Source organism: Stegodyphus dumicola, chromosome 5 (assembly GCF_044657685.1).
Source record: "Stegodyphus dumicola isolate Sdum_Otavi_A_Nest chromosome 5, ASM4465768v1".
Lineage (NCBI taxonomy): Eukaryota > Metazoa > Arthropoda > Arachnida > Araneae > Eresidae > Stegodyphus > Stegodyphus dumicola.
This window is the reverse complement of record NC_140772.1, coordinates 14,042,629-14,057,078: the sequence shown is the minus strand read 5'-3', so window position 1 is coordinate 14,057,078 and position 14,450 is coordinate 14,042,629. Positions and strand designations below refer to the sequence as shown.

Sequence of the window (14,450 nt, the reverse complement as noted above, 5' to 3'; positions counted from 1 at the left end):
GAAGATAAGTCAATGTCAATTCATTTTACTTAAACTCCTGGTCAAAAGTGGCTCTTAGGTTGCCACTTCTGATAAAGATTAAAGTTTTAAAATTTAATCTTTGAAATAACATATAAGGTAAAAGTATGCAGCTTATTACTCAAACGCAAAGCATCGCCGTAGAACGAGATCAATAAAAAAATCGAACTAAATTCATTTTTTTAGCACTTAAGTTAATTAAACTTTGATTTTCATATCCAGTAATAACTATTATAGCCACCTGAGGATATTTATTGCAACAATACCAGGTACGTTTTTTACTGATCACTATTACTAAAATGTGAAATAAATATTCTAAATCTTTGTAAGTGTGAAGTGAAGATCTAACATATTATTGAAGTTAGAATTAGCTGTTGCTACAAATTCGAGCTGTGACGACGTCTTGGTCGACTAAGGATCACAGTTTGAGAATTTTCGTATTTCTTCAAAGCTAGAATTATCTATATGCTTGAAAAATTTGCGTAATGTAGAATGTAATTACGGATAAAATCTACGTTTAAATCCACAAGAATATGAGAATTTTTCAGAAACCAGGGTAATGAATAATATTTCGGACTCTTGGTTGACGTATGCTTTTATACTATTTCTACGAAGAATGGTTGGGGGACGCGCATAAATCGGAAATCATTTACTAATGTTTGTAAACGATTCAATAACCAACTCACGTCTTTCAGGATGAACAACACGTGCGCACAAAACCGCAACCCGGAGCAGCTTTTGAACTTCCGGATTTTTTGACCCCGTCTTATTCAACACAAAACGAAATGGAACTTATTTCCGTCTTCATTAAACGACTTTCTTGCCCTGGGCAGTTCCTCAGTCTAAGAGAAAGGAAGGATGGGAGCGAGAATGAAGCGAAGCCAACGCAACCAGCATCCCTATAAGATGGACTGGTGAGAGAGGTGAATTCACTTAGCTAACGCCCGAGAAAAGACTTTCAAGTCATTTATCCGCTGAGAAGGAAGTGAAGTCAAATCAAGGGCGTGTTCAGGATTCTGTTTACACGCATTCTAAACTAAGTAATAATGCATGCGCATTTTTATTGTTACGTAACAGCAAATTATAATATACAATGATGGCACGGTAATAAGGAAATGGAAAGGGAAGACATGAAACTAGGCAGTTTTTATCAGAGATAACAAGAGTTTTAAAATGTTTATTTTTCAAGAAGCGTGAATTTCTGCATCTCAGTGATGTAGATTCGTTGAAATTACTCGCGTAACCTATGCAGCAGCACTCATTTCCAGTAGCACTTTCATGAATCGTATTTCTTTCATCAACAAGTTTCAACTGCAGATTGTAGAAGTTATCAGGAAATGAAAATTACAGCGTTAGAACTGTCGAGTTGACAATTGCAACTAGTAGAGGTAATGAGGAAATGGAAGGCATAAAATGTACAGCAGCAGGTTCTCAATCTTTTGATAACGCGTATCACAACTAAGCAAAAAATGAAAAACTTTAGTACCACCCTTACATTTCACAATTATTATTTTTCAATAGAAATATTTTTAAAAAATATATTTTGCCATTTGCACAACCTATTTGTATTAAATACGCACACATAAAAGATAGATTAAAAATTGATTACCATTTGAATTTACAAAATTTAAGTTATAATACTTTAATTCTAAAATTTAGTGCAAAATTTGATCCTGTTTAAGAGAAAAAATATTGTCTAGTATTATTTCACTTAGTTTTAACTGTAAATAAGGATACACTTTTAATTTTGTGCTGTATTTATTTTATAAATATAACATGGAAGAAAATCCTTGTTTGCACAAATAGGTTGTGAAAAATGGCATTAAAAAATTAATAGCTTTATTTGAAATTCCTTTAAATTCTTTTTTTTTTTTTTTTTTTTTTTTTTGTGTGTGTTCAGCCAAAAGTTACCAAGTGTGTTATTTTTTAAATCCTCAGTTAAGAGTTCAATCACTGGTAATTTCTATCAATAGTTTTTTTTCTTCACGAGATAAAATTTCAGGTACATTTGAACAAAATGGATTTCTAATCCAATTTTCTTCTTCATTACCTTCGGGAAAATACATGTTGATATTATTTGTATCGATGAAAAACAATGATTTTTAATTTCAGATGCCAATTCTTTTATTTCCAAATTATTTTCTAAAAGCGGTGAAAAGCTTAAAATATTATTATCGAATTATTTCATGATTAGCTAGTTTTTTTATCATTGCACTTATTTTATGTCTAATGGTAAACAAATTAATACTTTTTCTTTGTTATCCTAAATTTAATTCATCTAACTTTCCCAAAATATCAGCTATATAGGCTAAATGCCTCAACCATAATTAACTAAATAAACATTTTTGAAATCCAAATTTTGAATTTCTGAAAATCTTAAAAAAATCGAAGTTCATAAGATGATTTAAAACTTTGCTTCTGGATAACCACCTTTCTTCAGAATATAACAAAAGTATTTAATATTCACTGCCAATCTCTTGACATAAAATTGTAAATATTCTTGAATTTAAACTTCGGCTTTTAATAAAATTAACAATTTTCACAGCTTGATTCAAAACGATTTTCAAGTTTTCGAGGATTGTTTTGGCTACTGAAGCTTCACGATGAATGAAGCAGTGAGTAAATGTAGTTTCAGGTCCTACTTTTTTTGACAAAAACACCGAGATGTTTTCCTGTTAAAGCTCGAGCTCCATTACTGCACTTATTCCAAGGACAATCATTCTCGAATTACTTTGAAAATGTTATTTGCAGTTGATCTATCATGAAGGGATTCACAAAATAAACACTTCTCGAGATTTCTTCATCTTCTTTGACACGTAGGTAAACTAATAATTGAACAATGTTCGTTATGTCAGTACTTTCATCCAATTGCAGTGTGAAATACTCACTGCGTTTTATTTTTTTTGATTGTCTCTTTTATAAAATTTGCCATTTCATGAATTCATCAATTTACTGTACTTTTCAAAATGGAGTATTATTAAGTTCATTAGCCACTTTTTCTTTGAAAAGTATTAAAATATTTTTAGCTGCTGGTAATGTGCAGTTCCCTCCAATAGTGTGAGCCTGCCCACTAGTGGCAATTCTTAGCCTTACGAGGTAACTAGCTTCCAAAGCATTTTCACCTGAAGTAACAAAACTTTTCATGATTTGTTTACTATTTTTGAACACCGATTAATTTCCTCTTAAAATATTCTTCAGATTTATCCTTTAAATTCACATGTTTAGATGCAAGATGTAATTTAAGAAATTATGGTTCATACTTTGATTGGATAATAGTTCACCGCAAACAACACATTGAGGTTGAGGGTCCATTTCAAGTAAATCCAAATAACTTTCTTTATATTTTCTATATATTTTTTTTCTTTTCTTTTCGATATTCTAAGTGCTAGTAGATTGTCCTGGATCCATCACCTGTTAATCTTCACTTTTCCATTTTGCCAATTCTAGCCATTTTTCCATTTTGAAAATCTATGTTTATTTTATTATTTTTCCCCAAATATTTAAATGTACAATATATCAGGAATTCATCAAAAACAAAAGACAATAATCTCAAATCGCATAGAAAAGTAAGAAATACAAAGCAACAAGACAAAATACCTGTTATTAGAGACAGCAAATCGACGTAAATAAAACATTCTAATTGAAAATAGAGCAATACGAGCCTGGAAATAGGGGCCACATAAAGCGTAGATATGCTAATAAATCGATCAACTATACGAGAATTAACTTTGACCCCACAACATCGGCGGAGTGGTATCGCATCCGATTATCGTGACTGCCATCGTATAGTGTTCAGCGATAAATCCCGCTTCACTCTTAAAGCAGATGACCACTGTGTTTATGTCTGGAGAAGAAGGGGCCAGTGGTCCCAATCAGCCTTTGTTTTACAGCTATAACCACTGGTGTGATGGTGTGGGATGCTATTTCTTATGACAGCAGGTTATCTTTAACAGCTCAAAGATATGTTGATACCATCCTGCGGACAGTTGCATTACCCTTCATGGCATGTCATCCTGGGGCCATTTTCCAACAAGGCAATGCCAAGCCACATACCACTCATATATCTCTTCCTTGGCCAGCAAGGTCACGAGACCTTTCACCAATCGAGCATGTCTGGGGCATGGTGGGTTGCCAGATTCAGGCACCACAAAATACTGCAGATCTGAAGCGACAGACGATGAATACCTGGCAGAATGTGTTGCAGGATGACATAAGGAACCTCTACGACTTGTTGCCTCAACAAATTCAAGCATGCATTGCCACCAGGGGCGGTTCGACCAACTACTAATTTGAACACTCAATGGGTGATTGCGAGCCATGAACAGGTACTATGACAATGATTTTTTAATCATTTTATTACCTGTATATGAGCTATACACATATTTAATTTCATCAACAACAACCACTTCATTCATGGTGCTTCGACTTTTTTGCAAAAGAGTACATTTCCAAGAAAGAAGAAACCAAGACATTTTTCCTACACATTCAGAATGAAAGGGAAAGGGTAAACAAAAATTGAGACAAATTATATTTTGAACCATAAAATCAATATATGGAAAAAAAAATTGCCAACTGCCATGTTATTTAAAAAAAAAGTTCAATTTAGTGACAAAATTTCTAATATTAGAATGCTATATATAAAGCTAATACATTAAAAAATGAAAGTTGAAGTCCTTAAAAGCTGTAGTCCATTAAGCCAGGATAACTGAGGTTTAAATTAGATTATTTTTTGTTAGACTAAGTAGATAATACTTTTGCCAGAAAGTCCCTTTACATGTGCAATTATTTCACTGTAACTTTACTAAGATTTACAGTTATTTGTCCAAAACATCTGTATCTGCACCACCATTATCCCTGCACAGACTAACACAACTGAATGGTCTCCTGCTCAACCACTTTAGCAGCTGTGGCGTTACATGCTGGAAGGCATCAAGCACATTTGCCTGCTGAGCATCACAGTCCACGCACTGCTTCTTTTTTGGCGTATGATTTGATGATCCCTCAAAGGCATTCTCTGGTGCCGTAAGGCTCGGACTCTGAGGAAACCAAGGATAAAGGGCTAGTTCGAATGTAAATAAGACTTTCTGGCCACACTGTACTTGGCTTGTTTCATTGTTGGCACTATCTTGTTAGAAAGTTAGCTAATTCTAGAGGTTGTTCTTTAAATTTAGTTATTTGAATAATAAACAGTTGATGTTTCTGCATGTTTATGGCATCTTGCCACCACGCACATTTATCTTAAATGATGGGAATACTTGACCGATTATTTGCTAATTTTACAACAATAATTATCATCAGCCTAACATGGCAGGAAGTAATTTTAACTTTTAAACTTCTGGAAAGTCTGCTATGTAAAACGTAGAGAACTGGCCCGAGGTTTACCAGCAAGTATGTTACGAGATGTGACAGTACTGTATAACGTAGCACTGTGGCCCCTGAAGAAACTGTGGAGTCACATTTGCTGAATAATTTCCTCTTTTAACTCTTTTTATATATATCAAATTTTTACACTAAATTATAAAAAATAAAAATATTATTAAATTATTAATTATAAAAATTTTTTACACTAGTTTAAAAAAATCAAAATATTTAATATTTTTTTAATTTCTTCATCACAGACTTGTTTACTATGTCTTTTGACAACTTTATCTACTGCAATTCCTATAACCATATTATAAGGAGTTAAAAATATCACATATAATTATTACTGAATCAGATATTTTTTGGGGGGAATAGTTAAATATTGCTGAATTATTGTTATAAACCTTAGTATGGATGGCTTACCGGGATATCCCCTACTTGTATAGCTCATTCTTCCATCTAGAAGCAACATATAAATTTAAAATGAATGCAGTGACACATTTTACCCCAGAGTTCAATAAATAAGAACTAATTTTGAAATCTTCATTTTATTTTTATAATATGCGCAACCTCCAAATTTGCAATTCAATACAACTAAATTAAGAACTTTTATAAAAAGAAAGCTTTCAAATAATGCACAAATATACAAAAAATGACTACAGAAAACAGCTTTTATTTTATTAAGACAGATACACAGCACATACTTATATTTATACTACAGTGCATCAATGTTAGAAATTGATGGAACGCATCGAAACCCCAAAAGGACCCACAGGTCCAAACGGAGAACAGGTTACAGCGAAAGAAGATTTAAAACTAGAACTTTAAGGATAACTTGAATTAAAAAAAAAAAAACTGAATGATTAAAAATAAATACATTTTTTACAGACTGAAACTATGACCATAAAGCACAGTACAAGAACAAGTTGCAATGATGACAGTGAATTTTAATTTATGATGTTTTTGGCCACAAATATACAGCCTCCATACATTTTAAGAAAAAGAAAAGAAAAATAGTTACAAATTTGATGTGTGGCACATAAACATATCAGCAAACTCTTACAAAAGAAATTTCACAATTAATATTGAGAAATATTTCATCATAAATGTATAACACCATCACTGCATTTTCTTTTACATCCAAACTTACAAAGAATCACTAACAACTCAAAAAAAAAAAAAAAAAAAAAAAAAAAAAAAAAAAACAGTAGGAAAAATGGAATGCAGCTATTCGCAGAGCAATGACATTTCATACAAATTTATAACTGATTATATTTCCCACATGATATGAGGAAAGATGGGATATTCTTTGGAATGGAGGGAAAATGCCTCAAGCTTATAATATTCGTGCTTGGTCCATCAGCCGCATGAAATAAATGTTTTCAAAACTAAAATTATTAACTTGATGCATGCAGCATTCTACAGTTATTCACACTTTAGGCATATATTTAAATAATCTATTAAAAAAATTAATATCCTAAGGAGATTCATATACAAACTACACTTATTTCAATGCAGAATTGAACTTGCACGACTTCAATTTTTAAAAAAATTACATGTTAGGAGCAATGTACAGAATCCAACAGGCAACTTTTTATGTATTTGGCTTGAGTGATATTTAGACATAAAAAACTGTGACCGTAATAGCTGATAATTCTTTTACATGCTCCAAATTAGAGAGCTATAATAGATTTAAGTTGAAAGGCAATCAAAAAATTGATAACAGCTAGGTTTCTATTAAGGATGCAATAATAAGAAAAATGAAATAGGATATTCACAAGATGAGCAAAGAAAAACTCTACAGGGCAACCAATACAAATACAAACAGTCTTTTTCACATTTTTTTATCGTGAATTATTGGAGACTTTAATAAATCAGTTATTCTTAAGAAACATCTTGATCTTCAACATCTTGAACAGCTTCTTTTTGTTCACCACCTTCGCCTAAAAGCAAAATTTATCATCAATTAAACGAAAATCTAAAATTATTATAAATAAATTTTAATGACAAGTTTTTTAAAGACCAATATTAAAACATCTACATAAAGTAGAAAATTATAATAATATTTTAAAAAAAGCATCCCCAATAAGCATAACAGAAATACAATAATAAAGTATATGACAAATAAAAATGAAGAAAAAAATGCTACTTTTACAAGTCACAACAGTATCAGGGATTCATTTCTTTCAAAATAACAGTAGTTCCAAATAATTGTTGGAAATTTTATAAAATGGCCCTCAATAAAAACTATTGATGAAATGTTCCATGAACCAGGAATTATTATCATTCCCTTAAATCACAAGTAGGGATTTTACTTCTTTCAGTTTCAGGACTGGTGCACTTGTCACAAATGTCTTGGCAAACACTGCCAAAAATCCAATCTCGTCATTTTACTAACAGCACAGAGAAATTCAACAACAAATTCCTCTGTAAAATCTTTATCTGCTGAAATTAATATGTTTTTATTTTATCTCCAATAAATCCAGGTAAAACAACAAAATGGAAACATTAAACAATCTCATGAAATACGAGTTGTGAACTTGAAAGAGATGTTGAGTAAAGTCATATGCTTCGTTACCTGGAAGCAGTTGGGGGAGGGCCCTTTCACCATAACATCAACACTGTATTTCCATTATGATATCATTATTTGGTAAGTATTTCTCTTTTCTCTGCTATTTCATTATCCACATTGCAGTTTTGAGCCTTTAAACTGACTGCTTACGTTTTGAGAGGTTATGTGGATTTCATGTTGGCGGATTTACAGTAATTAGACTGTATTAATTCAAATTTTTATCACACATTAAAAATAAATCTTTAATCAAACTAGTTTATTTAAAATTAGATCACAGTATCACACTGAAATTTCACATTTAGCTAAGTAATGTAAAATTTAGATTATCTCAAGCTGTTAGTTTTACCTATACTTCACATTACAAATTAAACTGGATTGTTCATGGATATTTTAGAAATTTTATTCTAGACATATGTTCAAATCTATTTTCCTTAAAACATTCTCTATAAAAGTATCTTACTTCCTTAGGCTGACAGACCAACATCTTTGTTAAGATTAAGTATTCAAATACAAGCATTTCTCCTAATTTTTCTATTATAGTATAAATAAGCATATCAAATTTTTAAAACTTATAGTTTCAGTTCAGAGTAATTAAATTACCGACAAAAATAATTATCAAAAATTGTATTCAAACACGGAGACCTACAAACTAACCTTACATATTACATTTTGTAAAGCACTGCTCCATTTCGTAACTTATACCATTATGCACTAAAGCCAAATGCAAAAATAAAAATTCATATGTATTTACAAATTATTACACAGGCTGATTAGAAATAGTTATTTTAATTATGTATTATGTATGTTATTTATTATGTAAAAGACTTATCAGCTTTTAAATAAAGATCTATAAGTATTTTGTTCACAAACAAATCACAATATGTAAAGTACATAATATGCATATATATGTAAGAGCATCAATTAACATTCTAAATTTGGTACTCTTCCCCTAAACACATTTGCTCTCCCAAATTTGAGATCTTTCGACATTACATGTTGCTCGAAAAGGGTAACTAAAATTAATAACTAACCAATCATAGCTTAGCTCTAGAATCACACCTACTCTGGTATTAAAACCCCTGGCAGATCTCCTCGCTTTGCTTTCTTGTTTAAAGTGCCTGCGTCTAGATTAATTTAAAGAATTAATGTAAATAGCAGTTTATCATATTTCATTATGATTGAATTATAGAAATGTATTGGATAAACATCTATGGAGATGATTTTATATATGCGAAAATAAAGACTGGAAATTCTTCAAGTTCATTCCAAGTTTATTTGGGGTTCTTAACATATTTTAAAAAGTGTTACAAGAATTTAATTGGTTGTGTCCTTCTAAAGAGACTGTGCATGACAAAATAATATTGTCAATAAATTATACATTTCATTATTTTTATATGTATTTTTCATTATTTTTTCTATTTGTTTTGTCAGGATTGGTTCAGCTGTCTTTTAATGCATGTCTTACAAGACATGGATTAAAAGGTGTCTTTCACTTGCCTTTTCATGCAGGTAAGTAAGTGTCTTTCATACACTTACCTGCATTACTCTTTACATATGTATGCATACACACATATATAGTAAGATACTCTTACTTTTTAAGAAATAAAAATATAGGTGACTATTTGATAAGAGTTTGGTTTTCACTGGAACTCATTTGTTTCTAATTAGAAAGAAGGGTAGACTGCCAAACTGAATACAGCATTTTACTAGTCATACTTGCCAATCTACAACACTCAAAAATAAGAATTTTTGCGATGACAAAAGTACTTTTAAATGATAAAAATATACAGAAAGAACATGTATTTTTTTAATAATGAATTAACTTTAAATAGAAACTAATTAATGTCTGAAAGTTCAGTTACCAATTCTTAAATGCAAATAGTACAAAAATAATTACATGTAAAAACATTTTTATTATTTGTACCTTTTAATAAAAAAATACTTTATATCAGTTTTCATACAAACACTAAAAACAGCAGCAGATTTTGCTTTCATGAAGGGGGGGGGACTTCATAATTTTGTTCACAGCAATTACCATGTACATCTGCTTTCACTAATCAAAGTTTTTGTAATGTGTCATTACTAAGATTTAGTCCTTGTAGTAACAAAACTGAAAATTCTCTCATGCTCTGCATTACTATGGGAAGTGTCAGGATGGCCAACATTATTCTAGACAGTTCAATTTCTTTAAAATTCCATTAGCACCTTTCAGGTTTCCAATTAAATTCCACTGGGTGTCGATCCTTGCTGGTTTTCTACCTTTATACCTTTATTCAAATTTTTCTCATTTTAAACTGCAAAATTGCAAACGGAATTTATTATTTACAACATCATTATCTTTCTCATCTAAATAAAATAAAACTGGAAAGATCAGAAAAATCATGATCTGGATATCAGAAAAAGATGCATTTTCTAGAGGAGAAACATCAAGAACTTTAGCATGTAAAATCGCTTACTCGACTGTACCTTCTAAACATGGAAACAAAACTCATTTTTGTCTATATCTGAAAGTTCATCCACTATTTTGATAGTTGCAACCCTTATTACCAAATCTTAATCTTTCTCCTTGATTTTCTATCTTGCCATAAATCACAATATATATAGAATGAGAAGAGAAAATAAAGGCTGATTCTACAATCTTTGATAAAATGCCTTTTAATACATCAATAATCCCAACACATGAAATAATGGAATTCTGTACTGTAGAGTTGTCTTAAGAATATCGAATGATGGCAGAATGCAATGCATAAAAAAGCAAAAGCTTTTTTCACGAGATAAACTTGAAGTAATCGGAAAAGTTTCCCTTGTCAAGCAATATTTTTTAATTATTATTTTGGGAGAGCTCTGTATCAGCTTTATGCTTATATTTTGTAGTACAGTCAAAAGTCGTTAATCCGGACTCGTCGGGACTTCGGCGATTCCGGATTATCGATTTTTCCGGATTATAGATCATCAGTTTAAATCGCATAAGATGGCATGCAGAAATTCTAAAATTAAAAATATGAAACCGTAATTTATGAAATAAAGAACAATTATGATGTAAAGGGTATCAAAATTTACAAAAAAAAGCTTAATATTTATTTGTTTACTTTATTAAACATTTCTTTCAATGTAAGTTGTTTAAGTTGCTTCGTTTTATGTGATAATACTTTCTTTTTAATTCTATAAACAGACATAATTTTTTGTTCACTTACAAAGTTCCGCTGTTCAAGTCCCGTTAATTGCTGTGCCGAGAATACCGACTAACTTGTCAATCGAAATTTTTTCGTTTTCACTAACCTCTCTGTCAAATTCTTCATGTCTTTATCCATTTTTTTGCAGCAATTCAACTTTTTGTTTGATGGACATCGAAACATACTTTCGTTTTGTACGATCCTTTGGGAGCTCCAGAATCAAAAATTCTATTTGACATAATCGAAAGTTCAAGTTTACTTTTATAGTATTGCTCTTACAGTCTGCAAAAAATAATAAGCCGGATCCAATTCGAAAATTAAGGAGCAACGCAATCATCAACATTAAATGAAATAGATAATTAGATAATTTTAGCTTACACCGTCCGTTATACATAAAACGCGCACGCGAAAACGTATTCTGCGCTTGCGCACACGCAAATGCGCAGTCGTAAGAGGTCTTATGCGCACGCGTAAACACCTATGCGCATGTGTCAACGCAGCGCATGCGCAGAAAGTTTTTAGCTTTGAGGTCCGGATTATAGATCATTCCGAATTATGGGTGTCCGAATTAACGACTTTTGACTGTATTACAGTACAAAGTCTATAATCTGGACGTCCAATATCCTAAATAATCTATAATCCAGACCTCAAAGCCACAAACCTTTTTTTTGTATGCTATACGCATGCACGTTGGGAGGATGTGTCTCCAGATATGTTAAAAAATGCGTGGCATAATTTATGACCAGCTACCATATTTCATGGTAAGGACAATGAAGATGATAGCAGCGAAATTTTCCAGCTATTGGATTTTGTAAAGAAATCTGGAGAAGCGGTAATAAATGAAGATGATATAACAGAAGTTTTTCATTGCAATGACGATGCCCCAATCATCAATCAATCAACGGATGGCGAAATCTGTAGTATGGTTCTAGATCCAGAAAATACCGCTTCCGACAGTGACAGAGAGGTTATTGAAAACGAAAAAATTTCGATTGACAAGTTAGCCGGTATTCTCGACACAGCAATTACAGGACTTGAACAGTAGAACATCGTAACTGAACAAGAAATTATGTCTGTTTATAGAATTAAAGAGAAAGTATTAGCACAAAAAACGAAGCAACTTAAACAACTTACATTGAAAGAAATCTTTAATAAAGTAAACAAATAAATATTAAGCTTTTTTTTGTAAATTTTGATACTCTTCAGAACATAATTACTGTTTCAAATATGAAATTTATATTTTATATTTAATTGTATAATTTCTGCAAGCCATCTTACCAGATTTAAATAGATGATCTATAATCCGTAATCACCAAAGTCCCAATGAGCCCGGATTACGGACTTTGTACTGTATTTTGAGAGCTACCAATTGTATTGCTCACAGGTGCAGAAATTATTTTTCCTCACACCTATTTTTAATAATGGAAATAGTAACTGCATCTCCATTTACTTTAGATATTGTATAACTTTCAATACAGCCTTTTATTTTTACTCTAGAACAATTACCTTTCTTAAAAATTGTAAGAAGTGGGTTCCATTGATTGAGAATTTTAGATAATCATTTCTCTTAAGATAACCGGCATGTACATACATGTTTAAGTTTTTTTCCCCCTTATTTTTGTTATTACACAGTAGAATTTTTTTTTTTTTTTTTTTTCTTTAAAGGCTGGAATACCAGTCGAAGACCCCTAGTGCTAAGCAACTAATAAATTTTTTTAGAGTTTTAATAATTAGCTGTGCTAATATTAAAACCTGTTGAGTCACCTTTTACATGGAGGATAGAAAGTAAAGTACTACCTTATATTTCTAAAGACTCTGGATTAAAATAAAGACAACAGTTGGACATAGTTTCGCATTGGTATTACTACTTCCATCTGCACACAGGCAGAATGAAGTTGTTTTAATGTAATCCATAGCTAAGAATTATTTTTCATAGCCATTTCTTTAACAACTGCAAACGTTTTTGTCCTCGCATTTGAGAATTTCTTAGCCATTTTGCTAAGGAGAAACATTTTTTGAAATAAAGCTGCAACATGATCTGATGCATTCAACGGCAAATGCTCCAATAAAAATGCAAAGAACAGGCATTCCGCATTAATAACTTGTCGCCCTTTGTTTCCACAGAAAAATTTAATTTTCCATTTTTTTCAATACAACTTACATTGTCCTCGCGTTTTTTACGTGCATATATATTTATGCACATAGGAACACTGTGCAATATAAAAAAAAATTAAAAGATAAATGATACACATTGCACTTTCTTGATGAAATAATAGAAGGGAAGTCATCTGTGTACAATTTTTGAAAAGTACATTTGAAAGTTTTCGCAGACAATGATTACAATTTCTTAAAACTACTTCTCGAAAGCATATGAAACTCACAGCGCCCATCCAAAGAATTGTATGTTCTTTAGTTCACCGGCAAGACAAACGAAATAACAACCTCAATCTTGCTTAATGCTCCTTGGATAATATATGGCAGATGACCCCAAGCGGCGACTGATATTCATTGGAGAACTGGAACATGACGTTTTTGGACACACATGCTCTCACACCCAAAGCAGAAGCGAGCCATAATGTCTTGCTGATGATCACTTTAGTTTTCATTTATATGTTATACAAAGAAAAAACAAGTGCTTTCAGATGCCCCAGATCACTTTTTTTTGGGAGGGTGCAAATAACGAAGCCAAGCTACATGAAATTCGTGATAAATTTTAAGAATAAGAGAAAGTCGAGGAAATATGTTGTAAATCAGGTTGGCAGGGTAGTGTTGGAAATAGGGAGTCTATCACCTAAATTGGGAGACAGTTGCCAATTCTGTAAAGTATAATAAGAGGAATTGGGAAAAATCAATACAGATCAAATATGCATAAAGTGAAAGTCTTGCATTAATCAAATCCCCATGCTCTTACATGGATATACCAGAACCTTGAATTTCTTCCAATATTTTGAAAAGAAATTTAATTTATACTCTTTTATATTAGCTATATATATGTGAAATATAAAATATGAAAGAAAATTATTAACAAGTTACTAACTTAATCGACAACAGCCCTTTTAATTCCTGATTTTGTCTCCAATCCTCTTCATACTGTGGTATTATTTCACCTGCAGTAATTCGCATTGCAAAAGCTCTTGTCCAATCACTATTTAAAACTGAAACACAGCAGCCAAGCTAATATACAATGCATTTACTTTTTTCCTCTGCTGTCACTTCACAAGCAGGTAATTTTTATCTATGGTATAAATGCGTAATTTTTTAAATATAATATTGTGGCGTGCAGATTTCACCAATTGTGTTGTGCCAATCAAAAAACAGTCTTAATA

At 31.5% G+C, this 14,450-nt stretch overlaps 1 protein-coding gene across 1 annotated transcript in view; it reads right to left on the bottom strand.

Moving 5' to 3' along the window:
* Window positions 1–6,032: 6,032 nt before the first annotated feature.
* LOC118200327 (14-3-3 protein epsilon-like) overlaps window positions 6,033–14,450 on the bottom strand; it is a 34,942-nt gene continuing 26,524 nt past the window's right edge. The window contains exon 6 of the mRNA XM_035372282.2: window positions 6,033–7,322. Within this exon, the coding sequence (XP_035228173.1) occupies window positions 7,264–7,322 (59 nt within the window). The 3' untranslated portion in view covers window positions 6,033–7,263. The remainder of the gene's footprint in view (window positions 7,323–14,450) is intronic.